Genomic DNA, 15,184 nt, shown 5'->3' with positions numbered 1-15,184 from the left:
CTTTTGTCTTTTACTAATTAACAATTTTTAATTGTCAATGAGTCCATGACTAATAATTAGTCATGGACTCATTGACAATTAAAAATTGTTAATCAGTAAAAGACACTTTTATAACGAGGAAAACAGTATTCGTAACAATGCTTTCAGAACCGCATAAACGCTATCTTGAAAGTTAACAAATATGGGACAATTATTTCCTATCAAAGTTCCTATAGTAAGATTTCAGGTAGGAAGGTGGTGGTGATTACCATATATTTGATTTCCAGAATGAAGCTTAACTAAATGCATATTTTTAGAATCAAAAGGTCTGTGTATGGGCACTTGTTAAATAACCGGAATAGTTATATTGCCCTCCCGGAAACAGTCATATTTCACAGGAAATAGTTATATTGCCCTCCTTAAACTGTTATATCACATTTGTGGGTACGAAAAAATGTGCGCGTAACAGGAATTTGACTGGGTGAGATAACTGCTTAATTGCTATAGTCTGAATTGCAGTTCCAGTGAAGGGTTTTGACAATAAAATAAATAAAACGTATCTTCTTGCAATTGCGTTGATACTTATATTTTGCAGAATTTTGCAGAATTTAACATTGTTGTATACTGAATGTTGTTTATACTACTAAATATAGTCACCTTAATACTTACTGCAAAAAATTAAAAAAAAATTGGTAATTTATATTTGTATGGACACTCTATACAAGATAATATATCAAGCTTGGATGAGATGTAATCTTCAATGAGATACAGTCAATTTTGTCGGAATGTTTTGTTCCAGTTTAGCTACTGATTTGAAATACCAGAAAGTGATAGGCAATATACTAAAGCGGTGATGTCATAAGAACTACATGTACTGTCAAAGTCGCTACTTTAAAGATGAACTATTTTGTGACATGATCCATTTCCTTACATAATCTCCTTTCTGTTGACCAATAAGCAATAAGAACATCGTATGTCACTCGTGGCATGGTATGTGGATGTTTTTGGTTGTTGGATTTTGTTCATTACATTGTGTGTCTTACATATATTGCAACTAAGTTGTAAAAAGAGATTCGGAGTACCCCAAATGATTGTAGTTTTCCCCTTCATCCCATAATTATCCACTGAATCAGCTTTCAATTGGACTGGAACCGGCAATTTTTCCTCAATTCATTCAGTTTTGTATTTAACGTAAATGGACAAAACTGGTAGTAAAGTTAAACTATATATCTTTATTTTTCTTATCAAGGAGCAAAAATTTAATAATAAAAATATTTTATTTTATCAAATGAAAAATATTGCCGATATTTATTAGTTATTAATCCTAAATCACTACAAGTTATCTACCCAGTATATTCTTGTTTAATCATTAATGCGCTGATAAAACAAAAGTAAAAAACCACCTGTCTAAATAATATTCTTGCGAGAACTATTTTTCTCCTATATAATTCATATGGGATTTTGTTTAATAAAATCCTATAGTATTTTCAATATTTTCTGTAGGAAAATTATTTCTTCTATGGATTAATTATATTATGTTTAAGGGAAGAGTCTGAGTAACAGACTGGTGAAAATATTTACCGGCCTATGCACTTATTTATTCCATATAGTGCATTTCACATGTGAATGTTTCAAAGTCAAGTTAGGAAGAGCAGAGAAATTTGAATTAATCGAGCTTTGTAAATATGGACAACTTTTTCAATAAATCAATATCTATGGTATTCATAAGATTTTCAAATCTATATTCGCGTTAATATTTGTTGAGTATTCAATCAATTAATTTGTTGTGGACTAAAGAAAATGCATGACATTTCATAACATTGTGATATGAAAAATTCTATAACATATTTCTATGCTATTCCATCTTCCACATTTAATTGATAATTGCCCCTTTAATATACAAAGAAAAAGAAATGGTGGTAAATTCTCTCCTTGTCTAACCGTCATATTACACATAAAAATTCTAAAGTGCATTGTTCAATATCAATCGCTAGTTTTTTTCCTTTCAGCTTGAAATTCTTTGTAACCAGAGACAAAGTTTCGTTTTACCACATAGCCAGCACCCGTGCTCTTTGGATTAATTCAAATTTCTGAACGTCACCTATTTATAATTTATGATGAATTTGACTGATTCCTCAAGCATAATCAGCAGACTAGGAAGTTGAAAAACCCATAGTTCTTGGGAAAAGTAAGTTATTTTCAGGGACCCATGCAGTGACGTATATGTTATTAAGATGCTGCGTTTTTGCACAGGTAAGACGAGTATTTAATATACACTTATCGTGCATATTACTGCTTTTTGTGCACACAGGGAGTTTAATTTATGGGTATCTAACACCCATACCCGATATCTTTAAAATCCGTTTCCACTGTCTGTGTATTTTAATTGCCCCAGGATGGAGCAACCCACGCATATTAAAAGAAATAAATTTTCATTTCGAGGGGTTTTATCACAGGACGTCCAAATATTTAGTTGCATTAACAGCGGGAAAGTTGGGGTTTTCCCTTATGACCTTTTGGTTGACCCCGTAAAGAGAAACAACTTTTGCAGAGTATGGATTGAACTATATTCCAATACTACTGCTATACCTATGAGGATTGCTATTGTTAATTATTTTTTAAGAGAAAAGGCGTGATTTGTTGCAGGACTATTGCTTTGAATGGAATGAAGTTACGATTGGATATGAATGGAGTGAAGTTACGCCTGGATTTCAAACAGAGTAACTTCGCTATTACACTAATGAATTTGTCAACCAATACAAGAGAATGACGGTGACGGAAAAACTAGCCAGTTCTATAGACACTTTTTGTGATTCCCCTAAAGACTGCCGAGCGTGTCTCTTACTCACAACCATCGCATGGTTTCTCCATACCTTCCTGTCCTATGGCACAGACAGTTGGGTGGAACTGTCAGAGGGACCAACAGAGAGCAACCAAGGGCTCTGGAACCACTGTAGCAAGTCGCTCAGTAACACAGACATCACTTGCCGTCAATCAGTCAGTTACTTCCTGATGTACAGAAATCAAGATGTACCGGGTAAGCTTGAAAGGCTTGGTCAATTATTGTAACAAAAGTGATATAATGGTTTGTTTCCATCTGTTCTATTTGGGTTTTTTTTTTCAATTTAATGACACTTTCGATTTAAATAATTCTTTTTTTCAATATCTCTGAGTCAATTAAAGGGACTTGGACACGATTTGAGATCAAAAAAATTATTTTTATTTTTTATGTATAAAATGGTTTACTGGTGCATTTTAAATGCTTGACCAAAATATTGAATGTTAAAGTCAAGTTACGAGAGAGATACAGAGGTAAGAATTGGTTGTTATGTAAACAAAGCTCGAGTCTTATAGTTGTTTACAAAAAATGTAATGTAGAGACTTACCATTTCTTAGACAAAATGACATGTAAAAACAATTTAAACTAATTCAGTATCTTCATAAATACTAATATCAATTGCAACAAAAGAAAGATACATTTGATTGAAACTTACACCAATACAGCACATATATAAAAATGACAATATTCGAGCTTTGTTTACAAAACAAAGAATTATGAACCCTGTAACTTGCTTATAACTTGATATTTGACTTTTAAATTTTGATATAGCATTATAAACTTCTATATTTATCATTATAAACATTGAAAAATGGAAAACTGAAATTTGAAAATTTTAAGTCAAATCGTGTCCAAGTCCCTTTAAGTGAAGGATTCTTTTCGCATCTGACCAAACCTAATACAATCAAATTTCAATATCTTTATAAATATTTTTATTTATTTATTATTTTTAGCATGGCTTCACGCTACCAGATTCTTCCAAAGTATTGGTCTCCTCATGTCTCTTGCGTCAGTCGTGTCGTCCATTTTCTGTACGTTCCTTATTATAACAGACAGAAAGAGAGACTCTCAAGTTGCTGCAGTGGTAATAAATTTTGTAGCAGGTACATATATGTAACATTACACGCAAAACAAATTACGACTACATCTCTCTCACTTAAAAAGCGTAGTCAATATCGTTAATACAGCTTATTGATTATTCTTTAAGCAATCGTAATATCATATTTAAACACATTTTCATCAACCATGTTCTTTTTATTTCAGCCTGCAGTATGTTAATAGGAAGCAGTATTTACGGTGGACAATACCGTTATGCAGGGTGGCTGAAGGGCTACTATCTGTCCTGGTCATTTGCTTTCTCAATTTTAGCCGGATTTGCTCATCTAGTATCCGGATCTATATATATGTTTACATTACCGAATTCAGGTAATATATATCGTAATTTAAAATTATTTTTTTTTATCTAAAAGAAAGTATTTCATGTCAAATCAATTTTAAAAATCCTAAGTTAGTTAAACAGTGTTTAACGTTTGTTTTAAGTAATTGTGCAAATGAATAGTCTGATTTATAGACTTTTTTCATTTAACTATTTTTTATGGAATCTATGTTCTTTATAACGTGCGGATGTAAAATGCTCAATCTGCCAAAAGTTCGGTTCTGGTGAACATATACTAGTATATATATGAACATTAACAAAACCCTCTACAATTCAAATCTCTCCGTTTTACTTTGAAATTTGACTGTTATACCGGTATTTATTTTCTGTTTTGTTTTAGACTCCATTCAAACGATTTCAAATAATGAAACAACAAACCAATCTCAACAACCCGGTGAAATTGTTAACAACCGTGATGTTCATGTAAACATACCGGTACCTTTAGCCCCGCCTGATGCATATCTATACTATATCCCGCCGTCCAATGAAGAAAATCATCCACGATATCCTCCCAGAGGTGTTATCAATTCACCACAACCTGCTAGCACCAATCGACGACATGCAGTGAACAGTGGTCAAAATCCCGCGTCCACCCAGAACACTGGAACTGATACACAGAGCGATGACGATACCTGCATTGTTTGCTTCGATCATCGTGTAGAAATCCTACTTCGACCGTGCTATCATTTTAATCTATGTGAGGTTTGCTCTTTGCTCGTGACTCAGTGTCCAACATTTCATCCACGATATCCTCCCAGAGGTGTTATCAATTCACCACAACCTGCTAGCACCAATCGACGACATGCAGTGAACAGTGGTCAAAATCCCGCGTCCACCCAGAACACTGGAACTGATACACAGAGCGATGACGATACCTGCATTGTTTGCTTCGATCATCGTGTAGAAATCCTACTTCGACCGTGCTATCATTTTAATCTATGTGAGGTTTGCTCTTTGCTCGTGACTCAGTGTCCAACATGCAGAGGTTTCATCCAAGAAAAAATTAAGCCATACCGATAGCTTACATATTGAATAGTTGCATCATTGATTAAGATTAATTTAGGTGCACCCCCTAATCCATATAAAAAAATTAGTGGTTTTCGAATGTGCTTTACAAGATAGAATACATTAGTGCAACGTTTTACTCAGGTGACCTATAATTGCAATTGGTCTTCGTCCGTCGTCATGCGGTGTGCGTCGTCCGTTTTGCAACTGCTTCTTCAAACTACAAGGCCACTTGTTACCATTGTTGGTGTGAAACATCTCTATGGTAAGAGGAATCAATTTGAAAACGGAAATTGAAATCCATGACTCTACCACCCCTGGGGCGCCAATTAGACGGGGCCAAATATACAAGAAAAAAGCCAAATATTCAAGTTTTTTTTAATAAACAGTAGACTTGTTGATAGTAAAGTAAAAATTGGCTATCCAAAAATACTGAAGAGCGCTAACGTACCAGAACGGCTGATTTTAATCAGATTGGTGTACAATATTTTTTGATAAATGCAAGATGGTGTCATTGTATGAATGGTTGATTTATAACTGAACAGGTAAAACATTTGAATTGATATAGCAAAATAACTTATCAGTGTTTTATGTTTTCCGTATTTAGGTCCAAAGTGAGAGACTGTCTGTCTTGTTCCCGGCGTAAGAATGGGGATTGTTGTTGAATTTAATAAAATATGTACATGTATACCAGCTAGCTTAGTTTATCTATAAAAATATATAAACATACACTGTAAAAGCTATCTTGAAAGTTAACAAATATGGGACAAATATTTCCTATCAAAGTCCTTATAGTAAGATTTCAGGTAGGAAGGTGGTGGTCATTTCTATATGTTTGATTTCCAGGATGACTAAATGCATACTATTATATGAGAATCAAAAGGTTTGTGTATGAGCACTGGTACTCAGGTGACCATTAAGGCCTGTTGGCCACTTGTTGAATAAGTTTTCTCGTTATATCACAAATGAGATTATTTTATTCTTATGTCTCAAAAATTGCTGAATCACACCGAAATAGTTATATTGCCCTCCCGGAAACAGTCATATTTACATGAATTAGTTATATTGCCCTCTTTAAACTGTTATATCACCTTTGTGGGTTCAAAAAAAATGTGCGCGAAACAGGATGCTTAATTGCTATAGTCTGAATTACAGTTCTTGTGAAGGGTTTTGACAATAAAATAAATAAAAGGTATCTTCTTGCAATTGCGTTGATACTTATATTTTGCAAAATTTAATATTGTTGTTTATAACCTTATCAAAGGGATTTTGTTGTTTTATTACAAATTAAATATTTGCGTCTATTTTGAACTGCCGGTCAATAGACAGCGATCTATCGGACCGCCGGTCAATAGATCAATTGGACCGGCAACGTATATCAGAACGCGTGTATGATATATTATTATACTTTCATGTTAAATACAGAAATCTGATTGGTTAAGACACAGTTGACAATCCGTTCTATTACCCTCAGCGTTAGCAACACACTTAGCAACGGGTAATAATGTTACATCCTCTCTCAGGGAATGTATATTCCTTTACATAGATGCTGTTTTAAGTACTTGGTGAAACCAAATTCAATGTTATAAAAAATGGAGTATCAAATAATCAACAGTTTTAAAGCTTCATATAAGGTAAAAGACTATTTAAAATCTAATGGGTTGAAGACTCCTCCTTCTTTGTGTAAACTAATATTAAATTGAGATGTTGTAATGCATGCAACAGGTTTGGTGCATGTAAAAGATGAAAAAAAAATCTTAGCATATTGCATAATGGCACGAAAACCATCTGCAATATGCAAATTGTTAACCAGGAAAACTAAAAAAGGAATTAGGTATTAAAACAATTATTTAATGCTTGAACAGTCAATAGACCAGAATTTTTTCCCTCGGTGCAGGGAACAGCTCAGTATGATCTATTGCCCGAGGCCAACGGCAATATACTAAAGCGGTGATGTCATAAGAACTACATGTACTGTCAAAGTCGCTACTTGTAAAATTGAATTATTTTGTGACAATAATTCGTTTCCTTACATAATCTCATTCATCGTGTATGTCACTTGTGGCATGGCATGTGGACTTTTTTTTTGCTTGGTGGATTTTGTACTTCATAAACATTGTGCATTTGTAAAAAGAGATTCGGAGTACCCCAAATGACTGTAGTTTTCCCCTTCATCCCATAATTATCCGTTGAACCAGCTTTCAGTTGGATTGGGACCGACAATTTTTTCCTCAATTCATTCAGTTTTGTATGGACAATGTAAAAAAAATGTAAACTGTTAAAGTTAAATAACTATCATTATTTTTCTTATCAAGGAGCGAAAATTTAATAATAAAAAAAATCATTAATATTTATTTATTTCATCAAATGAAAAAAATTGCCGACAGTTATTAATTATTAATACTAAAACACAACAAAATATCTACCCAGTATATTCTCCTTCTTTAATCGTTAATGCACTGTTAAAACACAAGTAAAAAGACAGGTAAAATCTTGGATTGAAAGCACACTATAATCGCTATCCCAATACAAATCCCACCTATTTTTCTATACTCAGTTATCAAAAGTGTGCACAACGGAAACACACTAAGGAAAATAATTTTCCCCTTAGGAAAAACAATTTTCCTAAGGACATTTGGAATTTCCTACTGGAATTTAATACCTTCCTATAGGAATTAAAATTCCAATAGGATTTGAACAAAACTTAAAAAAGATTTTAAAATTTAAGAAATCTTAATTTCCTAAACATGTAGGAAAACCACCTGTCAAAATAATATTCATGCGAGAAATATTTTTCTATATAGGAAATATAATTCCTGTGGGATTTTTATAAAATCATATAGGATTTTAAATATTTTTTGTATGAAAATGATTTCTCCTATGGATTTAAAATATTCCTAAGGGATGTTAATTTTTAAAGGTAAATATCTCATCTGCATGTCAGGCGTGACGCACTAAAAACAGAAGTGGTGATATGCTCTCTATACCATTGTGTATCAACTGCATCTTAATTTAGCGGATGCAATAAAGTCACCTTAGTACTGGCATAATTAACCGGCACGGTGTTTAAGGGAAAAGTCTGAGTAACAGGCTGGTGTAGATATTTACCTGCCTATGCACTCGTTTGTTCCATATAGTGCATTTCACATGTGAATTTTTTTTAAGTCAAGTTAGGAAGAGCAGAGAAATTTAAATAAATCGAGCTTTTTCAATAAATCAATATCTATGGTATTCATAGGATTTTCAATTTATATTAGCGTTCATATTTGTTGGGCATTCAATCAATAAATTTGTGTGGACTAAAGAAAACGCATGGCATTTCATAACATAGTGGTATTCGTCACCCAATGTGTTTTTATTACACAATGAAAAAATTCTATAATATATTTCTATGTTATTCCATCTTCCCCATTTAATTGATAATTACCCCTTTAATATACAAAGAAAAAGAAATGGTGGTAAATTCTATCCTTTGTCTAACCGTCATATTACACAAAAAAATTCTAAAGTGCATTGTTCAATATCAATCGCTAGTTATTTCCGTTCAGCTTGGAATTCTTTTGTAACCAGAGACAAAGTTTCGTATTACCACTTAGGCAGCACCCGTGCTCCTTCGATTTATTGAAATTTCTGAACGTTATCTACATTGTATTTATAATGATTTTGACTGATTTCTCAATCATAATCAGCAGACTAGGAAGTTGAAAAACCCATGGTTCTTGGGAAAAGTAACTAAAGTTGTTTTCAGGGACCCATGCAGTTAAAGTATGTGTTATTGTGATGTTCCGTTTTGAAACATATAGTTACATGTACATGTACATGTATATAGGCAGGCCTACAGGTAAGACAAGTACTCAATATACACTTGCCGTGCATATTCAGACAGATAGTTTAATTTTTGGGTATCTAACACACACATACCTGATTTCTTTAAAATCCGTTTCCGTTATGTATTTTAATTGCCCCAGGATGGAGCAACCCACACATATTAGAAGAAATAAATTTTCAGTTCAAAGAGATTTCATCACAGGACGTCCAAATATTTGGTTGCATCAACAGGGGGAAAGTTGGGGTTTTCTCTTATGACCTTTTGGTTGATCCCACAAAGAGAAACAACTTTTGCAAATTATGGGTTAGACTATATTCCAATACTACTGCTATGAGGATAACATTTTGTACTATTGTTAGTTACTTTTTAAGAGAGAAGCCGTGATTTGTTGCAGGACTGTTGCTTTGAATGGAATGAAGTTACGACTGGATTTGAATGGAATGAAGTTACGGCTGGATTTGAATGGAATGAAGTTACGCCTGGATTTCAACCAGAGTCATTTCGCTATAATTACGCTTATGAATTTGTCAACCAATACAAGAGAATGACAGTGACGGAAAAACTCGCCAGTTCTATAGACACGTTTTGTGATTCGCCTATAGAATGCCGAGCGTGTCTCTTACTCACAACCATCGCATGGTTTCTCCATACCTTCCTGTCCTATGGCACAGACATTTGGGTGGAACTGTCGGAAGGACCAACAGAGAGCAACCAAGGTCTCTGGAACCACTGTAGCAAGACCCTCAGTAACACCGACATCACTTGTCGTGAATCAGTTACCAACTTTCTGGAGTATAGAAATCAAGACGTACCGGGTAAGTTTGAAAGGCTTGGTCAATATTTGTGCAAAATGCGGTATGTATTTGTTGAGCTGTTGACTTTTCTCAATTTTGTGTCTATTTCAATTAATTTATATATACTATACTTTTTTGCCAACACTCTGTTCGCATTTGATTATACTTTTTTACAACCAAATTTAAATTGCATGTAATCTTTTTATTTAAAATATTTACATTCAGTGTATACTAATATTTCGATCCCCTTATGTTGTGACGTCCAATGTTCTATATTTACATCCTCTATTTCTTACGGAAATTAGTGGTAATTCATAGCCTTGCCGAAACTGACATGACTGAAATGTACACGCCTCGTATATCGATTGGCCGATACCTTTAGCAACCTAAAAAAAACCAACGGACTGCACGAAATATTTATGAATATTTAACATCTTCCGAGTATAATTCTCTCTATTTCTAACAGAAACTTATATAAAAACTGACAGGACTGAAATCTACACGCCCTGTTTATTGATTAGTCGAAACCTACAGCGACCTTAAAAAAAACATGGACTGCACGAAATAACCATGATGATGTCAGACTCTTAATTCCCGTAGGAGGCGATTTGGAGGTTTCTTTTACCTAACCTACTGGTGTAAATTAACAGTAATTTGGTGAATTTTACTTATTTTTCACCATCAATTTAAGATGTAAATATAAACAATAAAATGCTTTCTTTGATAATTCATGCGGGTTATGAGGGTATCAATCATTGCAGGAAAAAAAACCCATAGCCTACCTAGCCATAATTCAGATTTTCACACCTAAGGCCCAAAAAAATTAATCATTAGTTTCTCGGGCCAAAATTTTGAAATTTTGATGAGGCAGGCAGGTTTTTTTGTTTTTTTGTATTTTTTTTTTTTTGGAGACAAAATTTACAATGATGGCAACCCATACTTTATGATTTATTTGTGTACTCATCAGCAGATATTCATCAAGCTCATACATTGGCAAAGTTTATACATTTGTTTTAATCTGTTCTTTTTAGTTTAAACTGTTTCTGTTTCCTTTTCTGCAGATGAACAAAAATGACAAATGGTTTGTTCCCCTGCTTCATATTGCCGCCCATTTTCCCCTTCACAGTAATAACAGAAGTCTAAACTGAAATAGGGGACTTCTTATGGCATTTTACAGTTGAATTTGCCATATAAAAATTTATCAAATAAAGCATTCATTTGGGGTGTTTTCTTATCAATCTTCAGTGCCTTGAGGACAGAAATCAAGGAAAAGTAAATTAGTCATCATAAAATTCTCAAACAATACAATTGTCCTTTATTCCTGCTTCTATACAATATCACAGAGGCTTCAATTTCTGAAGATTGCAGAGAAATTTCAGTGGTTGCCAACCAAGAGCAAACTTAGTTTAGGGAGACTTCACTTCTGAAGTTCTCCCTCACAGAAAAATAGGGAGAAATTTGAGAAATCATGTAGACTTCCATTCTTTGACAATGGTATAATGCTAATGATCATACATTTATACACGGATTCAACCTTAATTTGAATTTGATTAGAAGCAAGTCAATTAAAAATAAAACAACTCCTAAAAAATTTAAAATCTTATCTAATTTCTAAAATTTAATTTATGAATGTTTCGTATTTGTGTTGGCTAAATGACAAATAAAATCAGTCTATGTGTTTAAGTATATTTTGGAGGTATTAGTCCAACCCTTTGACCCAATTACTACCGTCATATAGTCAGAATAAATAACGGTAGACAAACGGTTTTATGATTATTTTAGCACTAACTAGGCAGAGTTATTAATTAATTACAAGTTACCAACTTATTGTAATACCAACACCTAAAGTTATAAACATCGGTTGTAATTTCCAGTGCACAGTATATGTGGTTGTGTGGTTGCATCAACCGTGTTTATAACCTCTAAAGATAAGACAGTCGCTAGTTATAAATCACAACAGGGGTTAACTTAGGCTATAAAAATGTCCTTTAAATTAGATTATTATCATTTTATTGCATTTGGGGTTAACTTTTACGGTCGTGAACTCAGAATACAGAGCAACTTCAACCTCTCTTTCTGAGGAAATTCTGGCGAAGTTACTGACCACAAAGCGAGTAATTATATTTACATAAACTTGTATTTAGCCCAGGTAGCCCCCTAGGTTGGTCACTGGGTAGATGTTTCAGAAAAAATAACGTTTTTCACTGACAGAGACAAGCATTTGTTCTGAGCGTTTGTTTACATGGATTTCATAATAGAGAAAACCGACAATGATAAGATATGAAAAATCCGGAAAAATAACGATAAAAAAGTTTGATGCGGCCATGATTTTACTGATGCGGCGGTGCCTGAGAAACAAATCATTAATTTTTTTTGGCCTAAATGGTCGCATGTGTATAGTTTGTTTTCGACTTTTAGTCCGCGGGCTGACTAATCACGCGCTTCGTAAAGATATATTATTGTTAGATTTAACATTTGTTTAATGAAACGTTAAAACTTATCTAACCAATTTACATGTACTATGTTATAGTCCTTTTGAATTTTGGCATTATCTGTTTTTGGTATTATATGTTTAACCACAGATACGATAAATGGCATGTTTTGTAGCTGTTCTTGTCTACCATTATTACCCATGGATATTGTCGGTCCTATAAAACACAAGGCTGTTCAGACAAATTATCATACCACGCTAACAAGTGGTATTCAATTTGTCTTCTCGGCTCGGAGTTTATAAGACCACAATATCCAAAAGTAAGCCTTCAATGCCTAAATAGTTGTATCATATATTTGAAATCTTTTTTGACAGGATGGCTTCACGCTACCAGATTCTTCCAAAGTATTGGACTCCTCATGTCTCTTGCGTCAGTCGTGTCGTCCATTTTCTGCACGTTCGTTAATATAACCGACAGAAAGACAAACGCTCAAGTTGCTGCGGCGGTGATGAATTTTGTCACAGGTATACTAACATTACAGGTAGAAAAACCCTGGTCTCTATCACTTGAACAGCGGAGTCAATATAGTCAATATAATTGAATTTTCTACAACCCCCCGCCCAAAAAAAACCCCAAAACTGCATTATCATAATTATTCAAACAAAAGCTAATTAACCGTTTCCTTTTTATTACAGCTGGCAGTATGTTAATAGGAATCAGTATTTATGGTGGTCAGTACCGATATGTAACTTGGCTAAAGGGCTACCATCTTTCTTGGTCTTTTGCTTTTTCCATTTTGGCCGGAATTGCTCATGTATACGATGTATATTGCCTCAAATCATAGCGGCTTTTACAAGGACCCCCTCCCCCTCAGCAAATTTGCACTGCGAGTTCTTACTTAAGGTGGAATAAAACACCTAAAAAAAATCACTCAAATTTACAGTAAATATTTTGATTATGAAAGATTTAATGATAAATAAACTACATGTACTAGTATACATTTGTCAAATAATTGAAAAATTTGCAGTTTGGGGATAAAAACTGATTAAAAAATTAATTCAGTAAGTATAACACCAAAAAGCCCCTGCAGGATTCGAACTCAGGAGGTACGGATCGCAAGAGTGAGACTTTATCCACTCAGCTATGGAGTAAGTTACATGCTGTCATCAACAGCATTCTTTTAATGATACGAAATATCGTTTCGATCAGAGGTCAGCCATTTTGTGACGGTGTGTTAAGGTCATATGAAACGATATCCTGACCATATTGAATTATATACGGGAATGAGTTCATAAGTGCCTATTTAATAAGACTGACATTGTTTTTTGGATATTTTAAGCAAAATGTGAGCGCCACAGTCGATCAAAATTACTTAATCGGGAAAAGGAACATTGACTTACGCGGCTTACCTCCCTTGCTTATGACGTCAGTAAGACCCAATCGCCTTATAAAGCTATGTTGTGAATACAAATATCCATGTCATTTTGCAGCATTTTAAAAGAAAAAAAATACTATTTTATATAAAAACTTGTATAATTATACAATAATCAACCACGTCAGTATTTTTTCTCTCAAGAAATGAAATCGTGTGCGGTTTTTTTTTTTACATGTAATAGCGTGTACATAATGATATTCAGTTTCGAGACTGCAGGGAGAATAACTGATTTTCTTCATAGATCCACATGCAAGTATAATATAATCTTAATATAAGCATATTTATATGTTTTATTTTGATCTTTTTAATGAAATTGACAAATTCAAAAATAAGTCTGATCGTTTTTTCCCATTTGCACGTTCATGCAATTCATTAAGATTTTTTTTCTAAACAACTTGTAGGCATCATTGTGCCTCATTCGTTTCACGATTATATTGTTTGTTTCACTTTCAAATTCACAAATATGTTACCATTTAATTATTTTTAGTCTAAGAGAAATTTCTTCAAATGTTTGGTTTTTGAAACGTGTACTTGAATGTGCGGTGTTTTGATTTTAAAACGTGTATGTGCGGTGTTTACTCACAGATCCCTTTTATCTCACTTTCTTCCGCAATGTTTTCTTTCGTTTTTTTATCATTATTGATGCTTGTTCTTAATAAAATCTGTTGATTATCTTCACATTCGTTCACAACTATTTTTATCAAACAACCGATTTATTTTACCGATACATTTCTAAATCCGTAAATGCCATATTTCCGCGATCTAATTTAATAAAACGTTAATACACGTGTACACAAAGTATTTTCTAAAGATATTGCTACATGTATATATTAATAAGTCAGAAATTTATATTATTTCGAAATAAAATTCAAGAATAATTTTGCGGCATTTTATAGCAGCTCTTAAATACATACTATGTACACAATGCCTCAAACATTTTCATTGGCCTGCCTTATATACTTTTTTATGTGACAAAATAAATCAAATCAATTTAAATGCTTTAATTCCCTTTTAATGTAGCTCAATCATTATACGTACCGAGGAAGGAAATGATGTTTCTATTGTAACGGTTTTTCAAGTTACAAATAAAATAATCAGTTTATAATTCGTGAGTTCGCTTAGGTTTCCTTCCTAAGAATCAAGTAAGAATCAACAAATGCAACGAATATTTCAACTGCCAATAGAACACGCAGTAATAATAAGATTTTCCTTGGGCCTACCTTGGCTATTTGATTGTCGAACAACTAACCAGAATCAAAATACAAAATTAACCTATAATCAACTATCCGTAGACTGTGGATTTAAACAAACAATTCTGTTTGCTACCACTGTGCTACACAACCACTATCAATTCACCAATACACGGTCATTCGAAAGTCACCAAGACACAATCGAAGTCACAAAGACACTATCAAGTCACTAAGACACTACTTACA

At 33.4% G+C, this 15,184-nt stretch overlaps 2 protein-coding genes across 2 annotated transcripts; both read left to right on the top strand.

Moving 5' to 3' along the window:
- Positions 1-2,368: 2,368 nt before the first annotated feature.
- On the top strand, positions 2,369-5,904 carry LOC136273430 (uncharacterized). Its single transcript, XM_066077836.1, has 5 exons — positions 2,369-3,016; positions 3,772-3,921; positions 4,082-4,243; positions 4,594-5,198; positions 5,866-5,904. The coding sequence occupies exons 1-5, from the start codon at positions 2,746-2,748 to the stop codon at positions 5,902-5,904; spliced, it is 1,227 nt and encodes a 408-aa protein (XP_065933908.1). The 5' UTR covers positions 2,369-2,745.
- A 3,089-nt stretch (positions 5,905-8,993) lies between these two features.
- On the top strand, positions 8,994-13,157 carry LOC105344629 (uncharacterized). Its single transcript, XM_066077834.1, has 4 exons — positions 8,994-9,099; positions 9,482-9,902; positions 12,688-12,837; positions 13,009-13,157. The coding sequence occupies exons 2-4, from the start codon at positions 9,632-9,634 to the stop codon at positions 13,155-13,157; spliced, it is 570 nt and encodes a 189-aa protein (XP_065933906.1). The 5' UTR covers positions 8,994-9,099; positions 9,482-9,631.
- The last annotated feature ends 2,027 nt before the right edge of the window (positions 13,158-15,184 follow it).

Source organism: Magallana gigas, chromosome 3, assembly GCF_963853765.1.
Source record: "Magallana gigas chromosome 3, xbMagGiga1.1, whole genome shotgun sequence".
Taxonomy (NCBI): Eukaryota; Metazoa; Mollusca; class Bivalvia; order Ostreida; family Ostreidae; genus Magallana; species Magallana gigas.
Note: the sequence above shows the minus strand (reverse complement) of the source record. Positions and strands in the feature narration are given on the sequence as shown.

Coding starts and splice junctions, on each gene's coding strand:
- LOC136273430 (XM_066077836.1), top strand. CDS start 2,746: ATGACGGTGACGGAAAAACTAGCCAGTTCTATAGACACTTTTTGTGAT. Junction 3,017..3,771: donor CAGAAATCAAGATGTACCGG/GTAAGCTTGAAA, acceptor TATTATTTTTAG/CATGGCTTCACGCTACCAGA. Junction 3,922..4,081: donor GGTAATAAATTTTGTAGCAG/GTACATATATGT, acceptor TTTTTATTTCAG/CCTGCAGTATGTTAATAGGA.
- LOC105344629 (XM_066077834.1), top strand. CDS start 9,632: ATGACAGTGACGGAAAAACTCGCCAGTTCTATAGACACGTTTTGTGAT. Junction 9,903..12,687: donor TAGAAATCAAGACGTACCGG/GTAAGTTTGAAA, acceptor CTTTTTTGACAG/GATGGCTTCACGCTACCAGA. Junction 12,838..13,008: donor GGTGATGAATTTTGTCACAG/GTATACTAACAT, acceptor TTTTTATTACAG/CTGGCAGTATGTTAATAGGA.